This window comes from Desmodus rotundus, chromosome 11 (assembly GCF_022682495.2).
Source record: "Desmodus rotundus isolate HL8 chromosome 11, HLdesRot8A.1, whole genome shotgun sequence".
In the NCBI taxonomy this organism is placed as follows: Eukaryota; Metazoa; Chordata; class Mammalia; order Chiroptera; family Phyllostomidae; genus Desmodus; species Desmodus rotundus.
The window spans coordinates 102,832,040-102,852,620 of NC_071397.1; the positions used below are offsets into that span (position 1 = coordinate 102,832,040).

The 20,581-nt window shown below is 52.4% G+C and overlaps 1 protein-coding gene across 2 annotated transcripts; it reads right to left on the bottom strand.

The window, feature by feature from the left end:
• Positions 1-182: 182 nt before the first annotated feature.
• On the bottom strand, positions 183-17,066 carry PHF10 (PHD finger protein 10). Of its 2 annotated transcripts, none has more exons than XM_053913547.2 (12): positions 16,869-17,066; positions 14,326-14,432; positions 12,051-12,181; positions 11,349-11,426; positions 10,351-10,484; positions 10,104-10,253; positions 9,434-9,543; positions 7,919-8,072; positions 6,135-6,290; positions 1,884-1,992; positions 1,414-1,602; positions 183-365 (listed from the first exon to the last, which is right to left on the bottom strand). In XM_053913547.2, the coding sequence occupies exons 1-12, from the start codon at positions 16,953-16,955 to the stop codon at positions 280-282; spliced, it is 1,491 nt and encodes a 496-aa protein (XP_053769522.1). In that variant the 5' UTR covers positions 16,956-17,066; the 3' UTR covers positions 183-279. The 2 variants fall into 2 exon arrangements, with proteins under 2 accessions (XP_053769522.1, XP_053769521.1); XM_053913546.2 differs by having other exon boundaries at positions 11,349-11,432.
• Between the last annotated feature and the right edge of the window lie 3,515 nt (positions 17,067-20,581).

Sequence of the window (20,581 nt, forward strand, 5' to 3'; positions counted from 1 at the left end):
CCAGGGTGGGCCAGAAACAACAGAGATTAGGAAAATAATGGTGGGGGGTGTAATTACTTCAAATGAAGTTGCCTAATAGCCGAGTTATAGAGAAAAAGCCTTTGAGATGAACTAGTTCTCTACTTAAAATTGGTTCCTAGAGTAAAAGTAAATAAATCGACTTGCAAATGCTAAGCACATAGTTAATTTTAAAAATCTTTTATTGGCATAAACATGAGAATTGTAAATTGGCACCAAGTAGTTCACTTAAATGCATGTCACAATAACGGGGTCATAAAACTATCCCTCTTTGCTGTTTTTCCCCCTTCTGCCCACTTTCCTGGGTGTTGGGGGGGCTCGCTGACAACAGTCACAAATCCAGCGACCTAGGAGAAAAATTGTTAGTTAATACACAGCGAAACTGTGGTAGGACTGCGTCTTAAACCCCTTCAGCTCTCCGTCCTTAGCTACCACTAACAGCACTCCTGTGGATTGGCGGTGGGAAGGGCAGCACCGAGATCCTTCATTCAGGGAGAAGACGTAGTGGTGAGGTGATTAGCGTGATTGATGCCACATGGCACTCAGGTGGGGGGTGGGCAGAGTGATGCTGTGTCTTAATTAAAAGGCCCGGAGCAAAGATATGGGCCATTGGAAGTGGAATCCTTTCTGAAATCCAAACACTACCATGCTTACGGGGGTCAGCAACGCAAATCATTACCAAACCTGCTCCTGAGCTTCGCCTGTTTTCAGCCCTTTTCTCTGCTGCTCCCTGGCAGCTGTGTCTCGGCACCCCTCAGGTCCTGGGGGACCAGGCCCGTGCAGCACACGGATGCCCTGCGTGGTGCAATCTGAGTTCCTGCAGAACTTCAGACCACTGTTTCAGTTGCTTGCTTCTTGGTGATTTCCCATGAAACTTAGTCCTAGGTGTTACTTTATAAAGCATCATACACAGTGTTAACTACGCAAGTCACTGCTGACGTTACACAATTACGTGTGTAATGTTTGAGCCCAGCTCTGGATTGGTCCTTCCGTGTCTTGTTCATTCTCTAGTTCTCTGGAGTTGTCATGCTGCCTCAGTGGACAGAAATCTGGTCTAGTGTGTGCAGAGGCACAGCACTCCCTTTGTTGAGCTTCTGTATCAACAGCATAGAAATAAAATCAAACTGATGCTGTTGCTTTAGCTATTCTAGTAGAAAAACAGGCTCATTCTTTAACTGAGCTCTATTTCCAAACTCAGACTGGGTCCCTGGCATGGCCTCTGTCCTGTAGGTGGGGGTGCAGGCAAAACAGGCCAGGGGACAGGATGCCAGTGGCCACAGCACAGGCCCTGCGCGTCTCTGTGGGGTCCGCACAGCCTCCAGGGAGCACGCCAGGCGGCTCCCGTCCCCCCTCGGAGCTGACGGCCCTCCTCAGCAGTGTCTCGGCGGTGTTTACCTGACGGGAGAGCACTGAGGCCCACACAGAACGTGTGGTAGCCTCTGTCACACACATCACAGAACATCATCTCCTCTTCGTGGTGGGGCTGTCCACACACAATGCAGGTCTTACACTCCATGCATTGCCAGGGGTAGGTCTTAATCATAGAAACAAGCTCCGTGGTCATATCCAGGCAAGAAGGGTGGCCTAAACCAAAACCAGTGTTAGTAGGATTCACCAATTCACACAGGAACGTTCAACCTAACACGGCACAGCGAGATGCTGGTTGCTTTGTGACTTCTCAAGAGTGGCTACAGTGGTTAACCGCCAGAGGGAGAAACAGTGGAGGAAAACGCCGGCCTTCATCTACGCCTCACCGCCTGCTCTACAACAACCGATAATTCTCTGGCGCATGTCTGCCGGAGCACCAGCTGGCGGAGCACCAGACCAAGGGCGGTGAAAGCGGCAAGAGGGTGCGTGGTACTCACCGCTGTTGCCGCACTGGGAGCAGTGTATGAGTGACTCGGCCTTGCCTCTCCTGCCGGACTCCTTACCCTTCAGACAGATTCCACAGAGGGCATTGGGAGGGGCCTTGGGCTGGAAGGGCAGAAGAGGGCTATGAATTCATGCCAGAAGGACTTAGGGCAGGGGCAACAGGAACTCGCTTAGTGCTCTGCCTCATCTTTACTTTCGGTAACTGGCTAATGAGGACCTTTTTGAAAGACCTAACTCAATTCTGCTCCCAACATACAATGGCCTGCTAAGCCTCCGATTTCATTTTGAAATTCCATCCACAGGGACCCCGTGTCAGGACTCCAGGGGAGTGCCCTCCATGCCGCACGTGCAGAAGAGCTGTGTCACGGCGGGGGTTGTGGGGGGACTAAGCATGATGCCCAAACGCACTATTAATCGGAAGAGAATCCAATTAGGCTCATTAGGGAAGAGAGGAGAGTTTTAAGCAGCTTATCTACTGGTTTTGTTTAAACACCGGTATTTTCCAAAGTTGTAAAACCAGATCCACAAAATCTAAGTTCCAAAACCAAGGTTTTACCACATTTAATTGAAAGACAGCTCATGCAGATGTGCACCCGTGTCTGTGGGAAACTGAGAGGCATTATTCCCTCTGTGTGCCCAACACCTTCATAAGAGAGCCTGTGCTTATGGAGAAAGCACTCAGTATGAGGCACGAATCAAAGTTTTCAGACAAAAAGAATTGTCACTTAAAAAAAATACAGAGACGCCCTTACATTTTGAGTACCATTCATTTTTCATATTAAAAACATCTCAATCCAATGAAGGTATTCAGGCTTTAAAAAATACTGGCAACACGTGGAAAAGAACAAAGCGGAAAGGAGTCGCTGCGCCTGCCACTGCCAGGGGAGGGGACGTGTGTGCAGCGCAGCCTGGGCCCTGGTGGAACGAGGCCTGTTCACACTCTGCACACACGGCAGTCACCGCAGAGCCCAGATAAAGTGCGGCCCAGCGTGAGACGGGGCCAGGGGCTCACATGTGTAGATGGAGAAAAAAATCAGTTCAAGCAGAGTTATTAAATTTCTCTTACTCCAGCCTAGCCAAACGTGGCCTTCGCTTCCCTTTCCTCGGCGACTGAGCCGAAAAGAGGCCATGGCAAAGCCCCAGCTGCGCAATGTCTCACTGCCACCTCCAAGACCTGTGGCCTGAACACCTTGTTCTCAATTCCTTCAGCACTTTTACTTTTTTCATTGTCTTTCTTTGCAAAAGATGACAGAGGCGTTCAAAAATAATTTTTGGCTTATTTATTTTAAAAAGTCAACCTTATACATAAATATAATAAAAACAGTAACTCTAAACAATCACAAACATCTCTACAAAATAATAAATATGCAGTCAGACATTCATATAAAACTGCACGTGAGCTAACCTACATCTCCTGCGTGCGCATCTCCTGCATGTGCCCCCCCGCAGCAGGGCCCTGCCACGTGCTCCAACCCTCCATCCAGCCTGCAGCGCTGCCCCCTCCGCTGTCCCTGGGACGTGCTAAGTGTGAGGTGCCCGTCTCCTGCACCTCAGTAACGACAGCTAGGAAGTGCACTTCTGGGATCCAAGCTCTAGTTCAGTTACGCTAGGTCTGCAACTGCCACAATGCGCAGCAGGAAGCTGCCCCTCTGGCCACCGAAATGAGAAACACCTGTTGGTGACGTTGCCTGTGCCGAGTGGAAAGGATATCTATTTAATACTTGTAGTTTAAGGTAGATACCGGCATACTAAGTGCTCTTATTATCTCCCACTACAATCAAGAAAGTAACCACACGATATTAAATCCTAAAAAGAACTCCTCATAGGAGATCCTTTACAAAAGTCAAAAGGAGTGAAACACAAGCCTAGTCATTCACATTCTAGATCAATTCAAGTTCCACAATCATTAAAATATACAGGAGACACCTGTGACGAAAGGGACACCAAGGAAATTCCAGGTTTAACTTCTAAGCTTAAAAGCGTGTTTTGTTAAACCACCTACAATTTTCTTACCCAATATTCTTCATCTTGATGAAAACAGGGGGAGGGAGGGAGGGGAAGAGAGAGAAGGGGACAGAGAGAGGGGGAGAGCGTGTGGGTGGATGCGCTACGTCCCAGCACTGCCTGAGGTGCTGCCAGGGCTCGGGACAGAAAGTGCGCGGCTCCTTCAAGTGCGCAGCGCTCCGTCAGAAGCCGCACTGTCTGCGCCAGGACTTGGCACAGTGGACAGCAGCCGCGGGCTGGGAAGCTAGTCTCAGTGTGTTGCAGCCTTGGGGGGGGGGCAGGAAGTGTGTGCAGAGCCCCCCGGGGATCGACAGAGCCCTGGGCATGTCTGAGACAGTCAAGTCCATTTCGAAGGCCACAACGTCACAGTCTCACTGCTGCCAAGAACACAGAGCACTCGTCCAACGGTTCTGAGCATCTCAATGAAAGGTTCACGATACACTCGTTTTCCTGCTTAAAAACCAACCATAGACCAGTGAGGCTTCCCTGGCAGCACAAACACAGCACGGACCTTGGCCCCGCCTGGACCCTAACAATTGCGCGTCAATTTCAAGGTAATGGAACCTAAACTCTGTGGCCGGCAAGCACCAGACGTTAGATACATCATCCCTTTCCTTGACTCCCACATTTTAGAACATTTATGTCTACGACCTGCAGCTTGGAGTTCCCTAACATTGAGGCACATCACGGCTTATTAATACTTTTCGTAGAGGTCAGCTTCTAATAAACACGTTCACAGTAATGCAGGAAGTCTAACACTGGCCGTCCCGACTGCGAAACGCCGACACGTCTTCAGTGCAGGGACTGCACGTGTGTCTTGCGCACACCACACCGGTGCCCTGCGGTGCCGGCGGTCTCGCCCACGGGGAGTCAGCACCGGGACCGAAGCTCTCCGTGTCCAGCCCCACTGAACATCTACTTCCACATCCTCTTCCAGCCCCCGACTGATCACCAGCCTCACCCTGACCACGGCCAGCACCCGGCAGCCACCATGAGACACAGGCCAGTCGAACTTCCCAGAACTTAATCTTTGGAGTTCATTCGCTTTTAATTATTAAGCATGAACTTAAATCTTCAGTTTAAAAAGTTAGATAAGCTATATGTGTGAAAACAGGTACGAAAGTCACGCAGCCACAGCCTGTTAACGCCCTGGGAGGCCGACCCCGCTGAACAAAGCCTAACTGTCCACCCTGCGCAGGAAAACACGAGTTTTGAGTTGACCGCGTAAAGGCATCTTCTACCCCGCGCGAGCACAGCACGCTGCCTTCCCGCTGGAGAGACGTACAGGGCACCCAGCTGCTGGAAGGCTCGTGGCTGCAGCTCCCTGGGACCCGGCCTTCTCCATCCCCAGGCCCAGCTCCAACACCTGACCCACGTTAGCTGTTCTGCTCCGCAAAACTTTCTCAGCACCTCACTCTTGAACGTGCCTTCAAAACGCCTTCATAAGCACAACGAGAAGCTGATCCCGCACATCCCAGACCCAGACGCTGTCTGTTTTGCTATCACCCCACCCCCACCGCACCTGTGGTGCTCCCACATCCCGCAGTGCGGTCTCCTGACCCGTGGAGGGGGCGCCCACACCAGCAGGAAACCGGGAGAACAACGCCACCGCCGACAGCGCGCCACCTACGCCAAGCGCAGCCAGATCAAAAAATTACCTAGAGTATCGCAGCCCAGGCCCTGGCAGAACAGTGCGATCCATTTGCGGAGGCTCGGCTGCCTGGCCTCGCTGCGCAAATCAGAGGTTTCACTGTTTCCTGCCCGACTGAGCTGAGTTTGGCAGGCCGGTGGAAGAATCTGAGGTTAAACCCAGACCCTCCTCAGCGAAGGCACAACAGCGCTGCAGCCCAGCGCCGGGCACACCCGGCGTGTGCCGCCGACCCGCGCAGTGGGGCGTTCAGAGGGTCTGACAGCCGCCACCGTGCCTCCACGGAAACCAAGGACAAGGCTCTGCCTATAAAATAATTTTTAAAAAACCCATACTTGCCTGGTTATTATCTAAAAGAAAGACAAATGCTCTCATAAAATGTGCACATAGGGGAAAGAGAAGCTGAACCACAGCCGCAGGGAGAGCGCCACCAGGAGACAGAGCCAGCGGAGGGGCCGACAGAGGGCAGAGGCCAGAGGGGCGGCAGAGGCGCGGCAGGCGGGGGCTCCGCAGCTCGGAGGTTCAAAGGTAAAACATTTCAGGGAGAGAGCTGGTCAGGAAGGAAGCTGAGTCAGGGGCTTTTTTCTTCTACCTTGTACCCGGGAACTGACTTGGACAGTCCAGAGCGTTTGGCAGCGTCCTTCCTGGGAGTGGCGGCTCTGTCCTTGGGCCTCGGTCGCCCCTGGAGCGGCTCCTCCTGGCCGTCAGGAAGGCCTTCGCCCTCGGACGCGTGGCCCGAGGAGCTGTCCTGCAGGGCAAACGAACAAGCGTTCTCGGAATTCACACAGGTTTGAGTCGGAGTTGTGAAAACTACAGAAACCCCTATTCAAAAACCCCTTTCAAGTTCCATCAACTTAAAAATAAAAAGGTAATTCTAAACAGGAGAGAACGCCCTCCGGCGGAGACGGAGATGGAAGAAGGTAAGTCACGCCACGCGCTGTGGGCGCATCACGGTGCTCTGCCCCCGGCCGAGGCCCCAGCACAGGGCGCCTCCGTGGCACAGCGGGGCACTCTCGTTCTACACAGTGACGTCTGAGAAACAGGCGGGGCCTGTGCGGGGGTCTCGTGGAGTCACTCAGGCCACCAAGCAAACAGGGCCGGCACAGGCTCGGGCTTCCGTGCCAGACGACCCAGGCCAGCCCTGCGTCGCTGGGCATCCGATGCACTTTAGAGACTCCAGATTCAGTTCAACATCTGACGGCTAAACTCACTTTTTAACTTCAACTTTTCTAGTTAAAATGAAAACGTTATGCTCCTGGGAGCACCAGGCTGTGTCCGGTAAACCCTCTGAGGTGAGGCCGGGACCACCAGCGTAGCCCCGCCCCCCGCAGTGCGTACCCACGCACGCACGCGCAGTCGCTGGTACCGCCCGCTCCTCCTGGCCCGTGCGCGCCCTCATTTTTTTAGACACCGAAATGGACGAGGGTACGTGCGCGAGCGCGCCGCAGTACTCCGTGTCACGCACACGTTGTCACATGATTAAATATTCTTTGAACTGAGCTGCTGTCACGTGTGTGTAATGTATTCCCCACTGCGGATGTCAGACGTATTTCTAACTTCCACCAAGAAAAAACACTGGCAGCACTCCCACAGACGAATTAAGCTTTGCCCAAGCCCAGTTAGGGCCTGCGGCTGAGCCCCGTCGGCGCGTCTGCGGGGTCCGTCTGTGGAAGTCCTGGGTCTGAGCGCAGACTGTTACACCGCTCCCGCGAAGTGCGGATCGCTTTCTACCTTGCCCAGCGGCAGGTGTAGGGCAGGGTCGCAGGCACCCCATCACCCACATGACAGCGTCTGACTCGATAAAGCGCGCACGGTCACAAACTGCGTTTCGGAAGCTACTGGCGACCAAGCAATGCCCCACCGTGCGCGGGTTCATGCTGGTCACGGAGCAACGTGGGCAAAGGGCCTCTGAGCTGAACGAAATCAGAGCCCAGCACTGTCCCGGTCTGCCCCCTTCCCGCCCCCGGCAGCACCCACTCCCCCACTGACTTGCAGTCTGCAGTCTGCTGCAAAAAAAATCATCCGGAAAACCTACCAGCTCAACAGATGACCGTAACCTGAACACTGTCCTACAGGAAGCCCAAAATTATTGCTTAAGCCACAGGAACCCAAGCGCAGGCCCTCCCCCACACCAAGAGGGCTCAACGTCAGGCTGTAAAACCGGCCGCTAGTGCTGACCGCCAAGGGCAAGTACAAGTACAAACTTGCCCGGCTCGCCTGCACCAACAGCCACAGTAAGTAACTTCTGTCAGGGCACGTTTTCTGGACATCGTTTGCAACTGTCCTGACTCAAAGAGAGGACAGTGACACAGGCTGAACCTCACTTCCCAGGAAAGTGATCAGCAAAAATGCCAGGGGAGGGACAAAGGTCCTCACCGAGGCGCCTTTATTTCTTCTCTTCTCTTCACCCCGACCGTCCTCAGCGTCGTCGGAGTCGCCATCACTGTCAAGGGCGGGGAGCTCAGGGTCCAGCGGTGGCTCGTAAAGCGCTGTGTTCAACGGCAAATAGCGCAGCTCATCCGGGGAGTACCTGCAGTTCAGAGATGTTAGGCTTTCCCTCGTCACCAGACGCAGGCGACTTGACTTTGAGCTGCGGGAACAGCCTTGAGACCTTCCCAGTTAACCCCAAGAACTTGTGAGGAATGACTGGAGGCAGAAGATAACATTTCCTCATGAAGGACCAGGAGGGGCAATAAATAAAAAGCCAAAATGTTTGTTCCCGAGACTGAAAGTGTAAAGCATGCATTCAATTCTTAATCATCAAAAGATGCTGTCTCTCTCCTTTACCCTCAGCCGAAGAAAACGACCAAATGAAAACGTCGGCACACACGGGTGAAACTGCAGCACGGCAGAATCCTACAGATAGATGCACCCAGGGGCCATGGCCACGGCCGGCGAGAGCTCTCGCTGCTGCTCGCGTAAAACAGCAACAGTGTGAGGACGCGATCAGCCAGCAGGCACACTCGAGCCACAGCAGCGCCTGGGACTCGATGTCAGTTAACAAAGGACTTTCAGGAACAAGTTACATAAACCAACCTGTGCGGCATGTGTTCTCAGAAACGGAACCGAGGTGCACCAGCACGCGCCCCGCTGACCGCCCTCCCTGCGGCGTGCCCTGGCGCCCCGCTCAGGAGCAGGTGCTGGACGCGTGGCTCCCTCAACTCAGACGTCCCACCCAAAGCCACAGGGCTCGGTACCCTGGCCCCTCGCTTTTAGTAATTTGCTGACCCAGGAATTTAGAAAATTAAAATGTGCTGACCCAGGACTTAAGCTGGACTTTCAAATAGTACTTTCCCGCGGTCTACTTTAAATACTAGTCTGGAAAGGCTAGTCTACGTCCTGAGGAGCACCAGGGTTATGGCTGCAGGAAAGGCAGAGACTGGGACACAGAGGCCCCCCCCCACCCCCCCGTTAGTGCTGACTTCAGTTCCACAGGCTGCAGTGGGAGAGGAAGCAAGCCGCCACTCCCCGCAGGCCCCACTGGTGAGGCCCCTGCTCCCCCACTTCTCCTGCCCCAGGGTCAGGAGGCGCGAGTGGAGACAGACTGCAGCCTGCAGGGCTGGGGCTGCATGTGGGACACCGGGGCCATGGCTGGGACCACACCCTCGCACCTGGGGTGCAAGGCGCCAGGAGCTTCAGCACCTGCCTCAGACACACAGAGGCTGGGCCGGGAGTGGGCAGTCGGGGCACAGCCAGCCAAGCTCCACCAAAGACGTCCACGTCCCGGCTGAAGGGTGTCCTTCCCCAGAGCCTGGGGACAGAGGACCCGGGCACAGACTGCAGGCATCTTCGGGAGAAACTGACAGGGCTGGCCTTTCAGGAGGCCCCTGCCCCAGGCTCTCCCTCAGCCACGGCCAGCAGGGACACACAGCAAGCGGAAGCACTGCCTACCTCTTGTAATACTCCTGGAACTGACCGGGGATGAGCGCCACCGGGTAGGAGCTGACCTTGGTCCGCTCGGTCGGCAGCACTCTGTACTTCCCTTGAGGCACCTGAATAACCTGGTGAGCACACGGAGAAACACAGGCTGACCCCTGCTAGGAATCAAGGCTTTAGGAAAATAATCTCACCACACAGCCACCCCCTCTGCCCAAAGAGCCCAAACCAGGAGATGTTAGGAGCGGCCACCCAAGGGAACAGTGGTGTGTCCCATCCTGCAGGTGGGGTTTGCTCAGCTCTCCCCACGGCCATCACCCAGAGAAGGACAGTGTTCTCACACTGAGGCCACCATGACCTCGGCTACAGTCGAGCCTCTGCTGCTCTGACTTCCCCGTCTGTGACACGGGGTCGCCGCTGGTCTCAGCCTCACAGTGCCGAGAGAACTAAGGGAACTGATGTGGAAAACTCAGATGACGACTCTCGGGGCACACAGCGGGAATCAGTGTACCCCACAAAGCAAAAGATGCCCCCAATGTACACACACACAGGCAAACCGAGTGTTAGCAGGCCACGCCTGACACTGCGTCTCAGGCTCCAGGGAGAAAGGCCCTGCTGCCGGGCAGCCACAAGCTCAGTGCCAGCGCGTAGCCGGCCAGGAGCACGGCACAGGATGCGTCCTTACATGAGTCTGCAAGTCGAAGTAGGCTCTCCTCTCCTCCATGCGCTCCCGGTTTAAGTTGCTGTTAAACTCGGCAGCTTTTTTGGCAGCTTTCTTGATGTACTCAGGCACTTTGCTGGCTTCAACTTTCTGCGTGTTCTGCTGTTGCATTTGCTGAAATAAAACCACCAGAGTTGGAAGTCACACGCAACTTTGCAAAATGTCGCTCTCCCCAAGCCACATCCAAGGTGCTGGTCACCTCGACACCTACAGAATACTCTTTGTAGTGGTCGGTGATCCGCTGCCGCTCTTTCTCTTGCAGAATCACCGAGTACTCAGCGTGTTTGGCGGGGTACTCTTTAATCATTAAGTCAATCACTTCGTCACTGCGCAGTGCTGTTAAACCTATTTCAGATCAAAAAAAGGGAAAGAAAACCAACTAAGGCTGGATAAACAAAACTACTTTTTAAAACCTGCTTCTCCTTCACACTACACCCTGCATCTAAAACATTTTCCATCAATCAAAGCAAAATGTTTTCATGTGTTTAAAAATAATAAAAAGGAATTCATAAAATGAAGTCAATTAAAAAAATTATCAAACTTACAAAGAAATCAACTTCTTAACCAAACGTCTCTCTTCTAAGATTCTGTTACTAATAACACATATGCCTTTATTGGAACAACTGATGATACATACTAACTGCTGGCAACACCACAGAACAGCCGGGGAAAACCCAAGAAGTCGCAATACAGAACAGTTCTTATCTTCAAATCTGATACACTGAACTCCACCGAGAGTGTCAGCACGTAAACACAAGCCGCACAGGCAATCCCAAACACTCGCAGCGGCGAGAGCAAGCATGGCTGAGACACCTGCCCACGCGTCACGTTAAAAAGTAGCTGTGTTGCATTAAATGTTTGTGAGAGCAAAGTTACAAACAAAGCATGGACATAACCACTCGGAACCAAAAACTGAACAAAATCTGCCTTTTAAGAGGGAAGGATCAATACTTTCCAAAAGCACTGGACAAGTTTTGCACGCGCCCACACACACACACACACACACACACACACTTTGACAGTTCTGTTGTGAATGTTATTAGAAAAATGGTATCTCCATACAGTCTATCATTCTGCTTTGCATGTTAACAGTAATCAAACATAAAGGAAGCCCATCTATTTCATGAATGTTGAAAAAAGAGGAACACTCATCCCCTCTCGCCTCACAAACACTCGGCGTTCAAAGCTCGCGCCCACGGCCACCCTCACCGAGAGTGCACTGGGTCTCAGTGATGACGTTCAGCTCCCGCAGGTAGAGCTTCTCCTTGTGGGACAGGTCTCGTCGTTCTAAATCTCCACAGAGAGAAGAACAAGGACTGTTAAAAATGGTGATTTGCATTTGCGACAGTTTGCATTTGGAAAACTTTTAAAAGCTAAAGTTACTTCTTTTAAATTATTAAAAAGTTGGCACCTTCAAGGATTTTAAAAAGGACTTCATATTACATATGCCAAGTATTATTAAAGAGAATACACAAATTCAAGAAATAAAAGTTAAAATGAAATTTAAAACAGCATAATTCAAAGCAAGAAAGTGACATAACCAAGGATGTCCAAACAGGAGAGCCTCTCTCGGTGCGGACCCAGCTCACACCGCCGCCTCCGTGCTTCAGGTCGGGGAGCAGCGGAAAGAATCAAAAGTCCTTGGTTCATATCACTGTAAAAGGATTTTTTCTAAAAGTTTTCCCAGGAAATTTATCTTCCTTATTTTGCTTTTAAACCAGTTCACAAAGCAAAAGAACAAACCAACGTAGAGAGAGGGGCTGGATGACAGAAGTAGAGGGAACTCAGCAGCCGGCAGAGGAGGGGACATGTCATAATCCACACGCAAACACTGGTTAGTTAACAGCTCCAACAAAGACGACGGCCGGTTAGCAGTGAGGTCTAATCTGCCCCGTAAACCACGACGGGTACCTGGGTACTTCCGTTTGAAGGAGGTCACGCCCAGGTACTCGCTGACTTGTTCCTGCAGCATGTAGTACTCTCCAGCCTCGTCCGGGGGCCACTTGTACTCGACCAGGTTTTCTGCCGGGTAGTAGCTGAAACTAGACACAGCGGTGCGTGTTAGGCCTTCCATGTGGCTTCTATGGAATGGTAAGCATTTTCATTTTTAAGGATTTTGAAAAACTGTTTTACTTATGTAAGTCCTCGGTCAGACTTGTGTGACTTTGCAACACAAAGGAGTTCCCAGGGTCTCCTGTGCCATCCAAGGCAAGCACAGGGCGGCCCGGGCAGGGGGAGGCAACCAGCTGCAAGTGCCCAACAAAACGGACAAGGGAAACACTACTTTCCACATAACGCAAAGAACCAACACTCAAGTGTTGGAAACAAAGGCATTTCTAAGCTTAAGGGCCCGAAAGCCGAAACAGGCTGGAGGCACTGGTTCTGAATTCTTCCTCACGGGATTGGCAGACAGCCACTGTCTCACCCTCCAAGGTGCCAAGTGAGCCACAGGAGGCTGCGTTTCTGAAATCCCGTTTCTCACTGAACTGAGCTGTGCACCCCAACCATTTACACTCACGGCCTCCGCAGACCCAGGAACAGAGCCCGGAGCTGGTCAGATGGTGGCAGAGTACTGCCGACCGATGCCAGGCCTGACCCCGCGGCTGCTGGGACTGGGCGGATACAACCTCTGAATGTCATCGATGGATGAGAGAAGCAGGAGTGGGACTCTATTTTATGAAACTATCCAATGAAAACTAAATTTAAAAAAAAAACAGTTTTCTCAAAGATTAATATCAAAATTGGATATTCAAATGCAAAACTATGAAACCGAACCCTTACCTCCTACCACATACAAAAGTTAATTCAAAAGTGAACCAAAAACCTAAATAGAAGAACTAAAACTAGCAAACTCTTAGAAGTGCACATAGGAGGTAGATCTTCACGATCTGGGACTGGACGAGTGACACTGAAAACACGAGCAACAAACAGGAAACAGAGAACAAGGGATGCAGCAAAATTCAAAACTTGTGCATGAAAGGACAAAACCCACAGAACGAGAGAAAATGTTGGCAACTCATGTATCTGATAAGGGACTAATATCCAGAATATATTTTTAGAAAACTCCTACAATTCAAAAACAAAATCAAAAACAAGCAACCCAATTTAAAAATGGGCGAAAATCTTGAGTAGACATTTCTCAGAAGAAGATGCACAATAAGCACACGAAGAGATGCTCAGCGTCGGCAGGCATTATAGAAGTTCAAATCAGAGTCCCAGTGAGACAGCACTTCACACCTTTCAGAATGGCTGTTATGGGGGGAAAAACAAAAAACAACAAAATCGTGTGTGCTCTGAACTGGAAAACTTCCTTCTTCACTGACCCGCAAACAGGGGTGACTGTGGGTGAATCGATACCATGACCTTTGGCTGACAAACTGGTAAAGACAAGAGGCTGGAAACTTTGTACGCTCTTAGCGGGACTATAAAACAGTGCCTCCGCTGTGGAAAATATAAGTTACCACACGACCCAAACACTCCACTCCTAGGAACGCACCCACAGCAACTCGGGGCAACATGGATCTACTGACACTCAGTGGCCGAGTCACAGACCAAGGGTGCCAACAGCCCAGCTGTCGTCAGCGGAGGAACGGACCAGCAGAGACGGTATATCCGTACAACGGGGTATGACTCAGCCCTAAAGAAAAGTAAAATTGTAATACACACTGCTACGTAGGTGAGCTCTGCAGAAACACCAGATGAGCTTTGAACAAACATCGCAACTGTTGTATAACAAGCGTTATACAACACGCATCTCATAGGAGATGCGTGAAAACGGCACATTCACAATGACAGAAAGCAGAGTAGAGGTTGCCAGGGGCTGGGGACGGGGACAGGGGGACGCAGAAACTTCTAGTGCTGGACGGTCAGGGCGTTTCTGTTCCCAGCAGTGAAAGAATTTGGACATGGAAAGTGGTGATGGTCACACAACAATGTAGTTAATGCCACTGAACTACACACTCAAAAACAGGTCAAATGGTGGCTTTATGTGTCTTTTACCAAAACTTTTAAAAAACTGAATTGCACTGGGAGCAAAAGCCACTTTGGTGACACACTGTAAAACGTGACAAAAAATACTGTGCCACAGTTCACGACTGCCTCTGGCTGGGTTGAGGGGAAGGGAGGAGAGAGCTGGCGCAGAGCGCGCACACCACGGGAGACGGCACGGAGCAGGAAGTGCCGGTACCTGAGGTCCTGACTTGAAGTCTCACAGCTCCTGGAGCTGTCCCCGGAGCCCATCCGCCTCCTTTTGGGTGGCTGCGTCCCATCATTGGAATTATCTTCATTATCATCCTATACATTTAGAAGATTAAAAAAAAATAATGAGAATAACAAGGAAAGAAGGTATCTTCCTGACTTGTCCAAAGGCTCAACATAAAGACTTTCTAAGGACAACTGGTTATACAATGTTAATTTTCTATGAAAATTTAAAAAGGGGCCAAGAATGTAGTAGCATGGGCGAAACCCAGAGAGAGCTAAAAACTGATTCTCAATATAACTAAAGTTAAAAAAAAAAAAACACCTTTCAATTAACCTCTAAGTCTAAATCTACTTTTACTTTCTTACCAACCAACCTAACAACCCAGGTTAAATGCCTCCTAGTTTAAAGAAACACATAAAACTGCAGGAACACTCTAGAGTTAAAGCAAACCCTCCTACTCCAGCTATGAAAATTATACACAGATCATTTAACTAAAGAGAGAGGCTTAAAAAATTTTTATCTGGCATTATCCACTGTAACAATAATTATCACAGCTGAAAGATGGACCATTACATTAAGAAAATAAATGAAGGATCCAATGTTAGGAAATTGATTTATTCACATATTAGCTAAGTCTTAATGAGTAGAAAGCTTAAAAAATATTTCAAAAAAAAACCAAAACAAAACTCAAGGTAACGTAGCTTGCTAAGACTAATATTTTGTTAAATACCGTGGTCCTCTTGCTACATATTAAAAGGGAAGGAATCCTGCAGGAGAGCACGGAGAGCTAGTAAGGTATTTTGGACAGGCAGCCGGAGCTGCGGCCTGGGGTCTTTCTGGGCCCTTCACTAGCTGAGCGGTTATCCTCTGTGAGCTGCTCCTGATCTGCAAAATTGAGACAATAATAGTGCCTGTAGTACCTGGCTAATGCAAGGGTTAAAGCAGTTAATGCACGGCAATCACTTAAAAGAAGGTCTAACAGAGAGTCCGGTGCCCATTAGAAGTCAGTTAAGATGGTTATGATGATAACTGGAAAGCCTCAAATGGCTCCAGCCCTTAGGCATTTACTCAGATTCTTTCCCAAACAGTAAAATATCCGGAATATTCATGCTCCTTTTCAACTCCTATAAAATAAGCATTCAATTAAAGAGCTCTGAATATTCCTATTAAGACAAGCAACCAGGTAGGAGATGGAGAACAGACTAAATCTATTCTTCAAAGATTTGCATTTAACAGTGTCACAACGGCAACATTTCATATTCAATACGTAACTCCTTTTAAGCATTCAAGTATCATTTCTATTTTACTTGTTTCTGAGGTTTTAAGGATTTGTCAATTTATTTACATTCCCATTGACTAAAAAATGTAGATACTCAAAAGAGACAAAAATTAAAAATGCAATGCCCTCAAAAAAGCTGAAACCACAATTTTGTACCTACGGTTTGAACTATTACAGATTCTAGGCAAATGCATTATTACGTTACAGGGAACATTAGTCGGCTATGCCAATCTTTCCTAATGTTTGATGGGACACAATTCATAAAACAATTTGCATAGACCCGAAGTGCGTGGGTTAAGGCTGCCGTATCAGTATGAGACCGGAGTCGCGTGGCTCTCCCCTTCGGATGCACTGTCCCCGCGCGTCTCAGGCCGCAGGTGAGGCTCCGGCACCCGGCCTAGCCCTCCGCCCGCGCCTGCGCACTGCGTGCCGGGCCAGCGTTACGCCCCGCAGCGCCGGGCGGCGCGCCGAGCGACTCGCTCACAGCCACGCGTGGGGCCGGGCACTTGGGAGCCCTTCAGACACCGGTCCCACCCGCAGCTCGGCGCACCGGAGTCCCCTGGGGAGCTCCTGGTCCCACAGCAACGAGCACCGCCTCCCTGACCCCCGCAGACGCCAGACTTCCGGGAAGAGCGGAGCCTAAGTGTGCCGGCCCCACTGCCTCCCCTGGCACAACTCTTCCACAGGCTGAAATTCCAGCATCCCCGCCTCCCGTCCCACCGACCACACTTCCAAAACAGAACGTTTAACGCGGGACATCCTGCTCGTCTTCATTTTTCTCCACTCACCTTTGGCTTTAAAGACACTACATTATTTTACCTCCTGAAAACAGTACAAACTACAGTTAAGCAGCTTCACTGAACACATCAGGATGGCTGTGTGCAAATTTAGGGATTAAGCTCCTCGTCGGACCCGGTCTTTCCATACTTGTGCACAAGTCCCGACCCGCACGACGTTTCCGAGCAGGCGCGAGGTACCCGCGCGGACCCGCAGGCTCGTCCCGAGCCCGCGCGTCCCGCAGTCGGTGCGTCGGCGGCCTCCGGAAGTGAGCTCCGAATCTGCTCGGACGCACACAGCGCCGGAAAACGGTGGCCCGCGACGCGGGTCTGCTGTCCGCACCCGGCGGCGGGCAGGAGGCAGGTGGCGGGGCCGGGGTCCCCTCCGTCCACTCCCGCCCTCCGCGCCGGGCGCTCGCCCAGAGCGCGGCCCCGCCCGGGCCCCCGCCCGCCGCCGTTGGCCGCCTCCTCACCTTCGAGGACTGCGCTCCGGGAGTGGCCGGGTCGCTGTCGCACGGCCGCGGGGACAGCGCCGTCCCGGGGCCGGCCGCCGCCGCCATCAGCCCGAGCGCCCCGCGCCGCCGCCTCCGCCGCCGCCGTCGCTTCGTCCCGGCCGCCGCCGCCGCCGCCACCGCCGCGCGGGCCGCCCGCCGCCCCGGCCCCGCCCCCTCCGCCCGCCCGCCGCCCGGGGGCCGGCCCCTCCCGCCGCGCGCCCCGCGGGCCGCCAGCGCCGCCGCCGCCACCGCCATGGCCGCCGCCAGCGCCGCGCGCCGCCCGCCGGGCCGGCTCCGCTGCCGCTCGGCCCCGCTGAGCCCTCGCTCCCCGCGCCGCCGCTCTGGCCGCCCAGCAGCCGCTCCGCCCTTGGCTGCCGCCACCCGCCGCTCCCGCAGCCCGCGCTGCTGCGCCGCGCACACCCGTCGCCAGCCGAGCTCCCCGCGACGCGCCGCTCCACCTCCCGCCGCGCCCCCCGCCCGGCCCCGCCCCCGCCCCGCGCCCCCGGCCCGGCCCAGCCGCACGTCAGCCCCGGGGTCCCCTCCCCTCCTTCCCCTCCCCCGCCCTTCCCCGGGCTCGGGCCCGGGAGGCTCCCGCCCCGTCCCTCGTGGCCCCAGCCCTTACTGCCGCCCCCCCACCCGCCTTTGTTCTCCGCTGGCGCGCCGGTCTGCTGCCAGCGAGCCACCTGCCCTGCGATGTGGACGCGCCACATCCACCGCGACGGGTGCGCAAATCGTAAAGCGTCAGGGCAGCTGAAATTCCGCCTGCAGCTGGGAGTCTGTGCTGTGGTGTGGCTTATGCAGCAGCTACCGGGACGGAAGACAGACCGGCCTGCGGGACAGGACGGACGGACAGACAGCCGCCGAGGGGCTACAGAAGGCTTCCTCACATGTGTCCGACTGGGGGACACCGCAGTGGCCACAGGGCTTTGGGGACCACGTTGATGTTTGGGTTCTGGCTCCACGCTCACTCCAGCCTTGACAATCTCTTAACCTCTTTTCTCATCTGTAAAGTGGGGAGAAATCCTGAATCTTCAGGAATCCTGTAGAGGGCACTGTGCATGGTGGGCCCCTCGAAGGCATCCAGAGAATGGGAGCTGTTTCTTTGGAACGGAATTTGTTATTAATCCAACTTTTTAGGCTGCATTTAGTCACTTCTGAGACTTCATTTAGAAACAAACAGACAAGAACAGCCCTGGCTGGTGTGGTCCACTGGATTGAGCGCCAGCCTGTGAACAGAAGGGTCTCCGATTCCCAGTCAGGGCACAGGCCCGGGTTGCAGGCCACGCCCCCAGTAGGGGGCGCTCGAGAGACAACCACACAGGGGTGTTTCTCTCCCTCTCTCCCTTCCCCTAAAATAAATAAAAATCTTTTTAAAAAACAAGCAAACAAAAAAACCAGGAACTGAACCTTAACGCACGGCACACAGCTGTTATGACAAGGTGCCAGGAACTCGTCCAAGGTGACCTAGCGGCACACACTTTACATGTCAGAACGCACAGGACTCCTTTGGGGACACTGGGGAACGTTCCTGCATTGAAGGGCCAGTACGCCTCCCTTTCACTCGTTGTTTCTGCTTACGTTCTGCAGAAGCAAGCTGGGAAGCATAGAGGATGACTTCTGGCAGAGCCGTTAATGCAAAAGGCCGCCTGGACTGCCTGGCAGGCCCTCTCCCGACCTCCCACTCGCGTCAAAGCCGAAGCGGCACCACTTCCGACTGCACCCAGTTTGGACTTTGCTCTCTCAGCCTGACCAACCCCTCATTTCCCTCCCAAGAACCTGCCCACTGAAGGTCACTGGTGGCCCACTCAACACCCACAGAGACCCCAATTCGGGGCACAGTGCAAACAGCCCAGTCACGACGGCAGCTGCTGGGGGTGGCTCGGCAATGTCACCACCGATGGCGTAGTAGTTCCGCTGTAAAAGGAGCAGCCTCAGGAAGATCTAGCATCCTCTCCGGTGTTTCAGCGTAGGCCCGGGAAGCCCTGCCGCCCAGAGCCCAGAGCCCAGAGCCCAGAGCCCAGAGCCCGAGGGAACAGGCTCATAGAGACAGGTCTCTGCCCTGGGTCCTGATTGGTCTGCCCTCATGCAAATGAGGGCTCCAAATCCACCCTGTCAGGTTGGCTTGTTCTCACTAATGTTTTCTATAGCAAGGTAGCAACTGCACACTCCCGTGGTGAAGATTCCTGGAGCTGTGACTGTCGCGTCTCTGCTGTGTCACCTGGAGCTGTCACTCCTGGATCATCCCGTCATTATGACATGTCAGTGAAAACCCTCTACCTTCCCATCTTCCTGTTTCTAGATTATTCCACTAATAGGTATTTTTACTGCTCATTAACTTTGACACGGTGTTTCAAGTTCTGAGGGCAGGCACGCCTCCCTTCGTTGCACTTTGCTTTATTGTGCTTTGCACAAGTTGTGTTTTCATCCACGTCAAAGCAAGACCCTCCAAATAGCAGAAAGATCACGACTTACTGAAGGCTCACATGACGGTCAGCATTTTTTAGCAATAAAGTATTTTTTAATTAAGTACATTGTTTTGTTTTGCTTAGGACTACTGCACACTTAATAGACTATAGTATAAATATGACTTTTGTATGCACTGGGAAACCAAACATGCACGTGACTTGCTGTTATGGCAGTGGTCTGGAGCCAGACTGGCAACATCTCCACCGTCTGCCACTGCAGCCACACACTGCTTGCTCATAGACGGGGATGCACTCCGAGAAATGCGTCATTAGACCGTCTTATTGTGCAGACATCAGCGTTCATGTGCAGGGCCTGCTACACACCTGGGCTACCTGGCACGGCCTGGCACTGGTCCACACGCTTGGCGGCACGTCACCGTGCTGGATGCCGTGGGCAGCTGTCATGCGCCACAGCATGTCATGGGGTGACGGGAGTTTTCGGCTGTGTTATAACCCCATGGGCCCACCTCCCAGCCCTGTTCTGCGCTGCATGACTGTACCACGAGGGAAATCGCATGGATGGTCACAGGTGTCGTCAGCCGCCTCCCCCAAGCCCAGCCCCTGGCTCCTTGCTAGAAGAGCGCCAATTACAGCGTACCCACTCTCTTCCCATGGCCAGTGTTCAGGGAAGACTGGCTCCATCCTCCCCAGGGGGAGTGGACGTCCAGTCTAGTTTTGGGGACGTGACTGAATCCTACCAACTCACCCCGAGGCACACAGAAGTCTGTGGGGAGAGTGTAGGAAGACAGAAAGAAGCTGGGTCCCTGATGAAATGCTGGGAAACACAATTTTCCTCTTTTAAAAAAAAACAATTATATTAGGTTTTTGGACCAGCACCTGAAAAGAGCCTGACAAATAGAAAGACCACACATCTGTGAGCATTTTGACTGGGGTGTGGGGCACTGGTTAGGGCAGAATTAAATATATTCACAGTTTTCTTTAAAACTTGGGTCATTCCTTTCAGAAGAATGCATGCAATGTATTAAAATACCACTCAGAAGACATCTGCCTTTAGACATTTTCCAAAATTCATGTTAACATTTACTTAATTCGACACTGTACAGGGTTGTGTCCTAATTTCCTAGAGTCAATTATAATTGTCTTGAATCCAAGAATGATAATTTTCCCATGCTATAATCTACTACAATCACTCGTATATTCATATGTGTATATACCTTCTTATATTGTGAGGTGACAGAGTATTAATAAATATGGTAACTGGAAGCG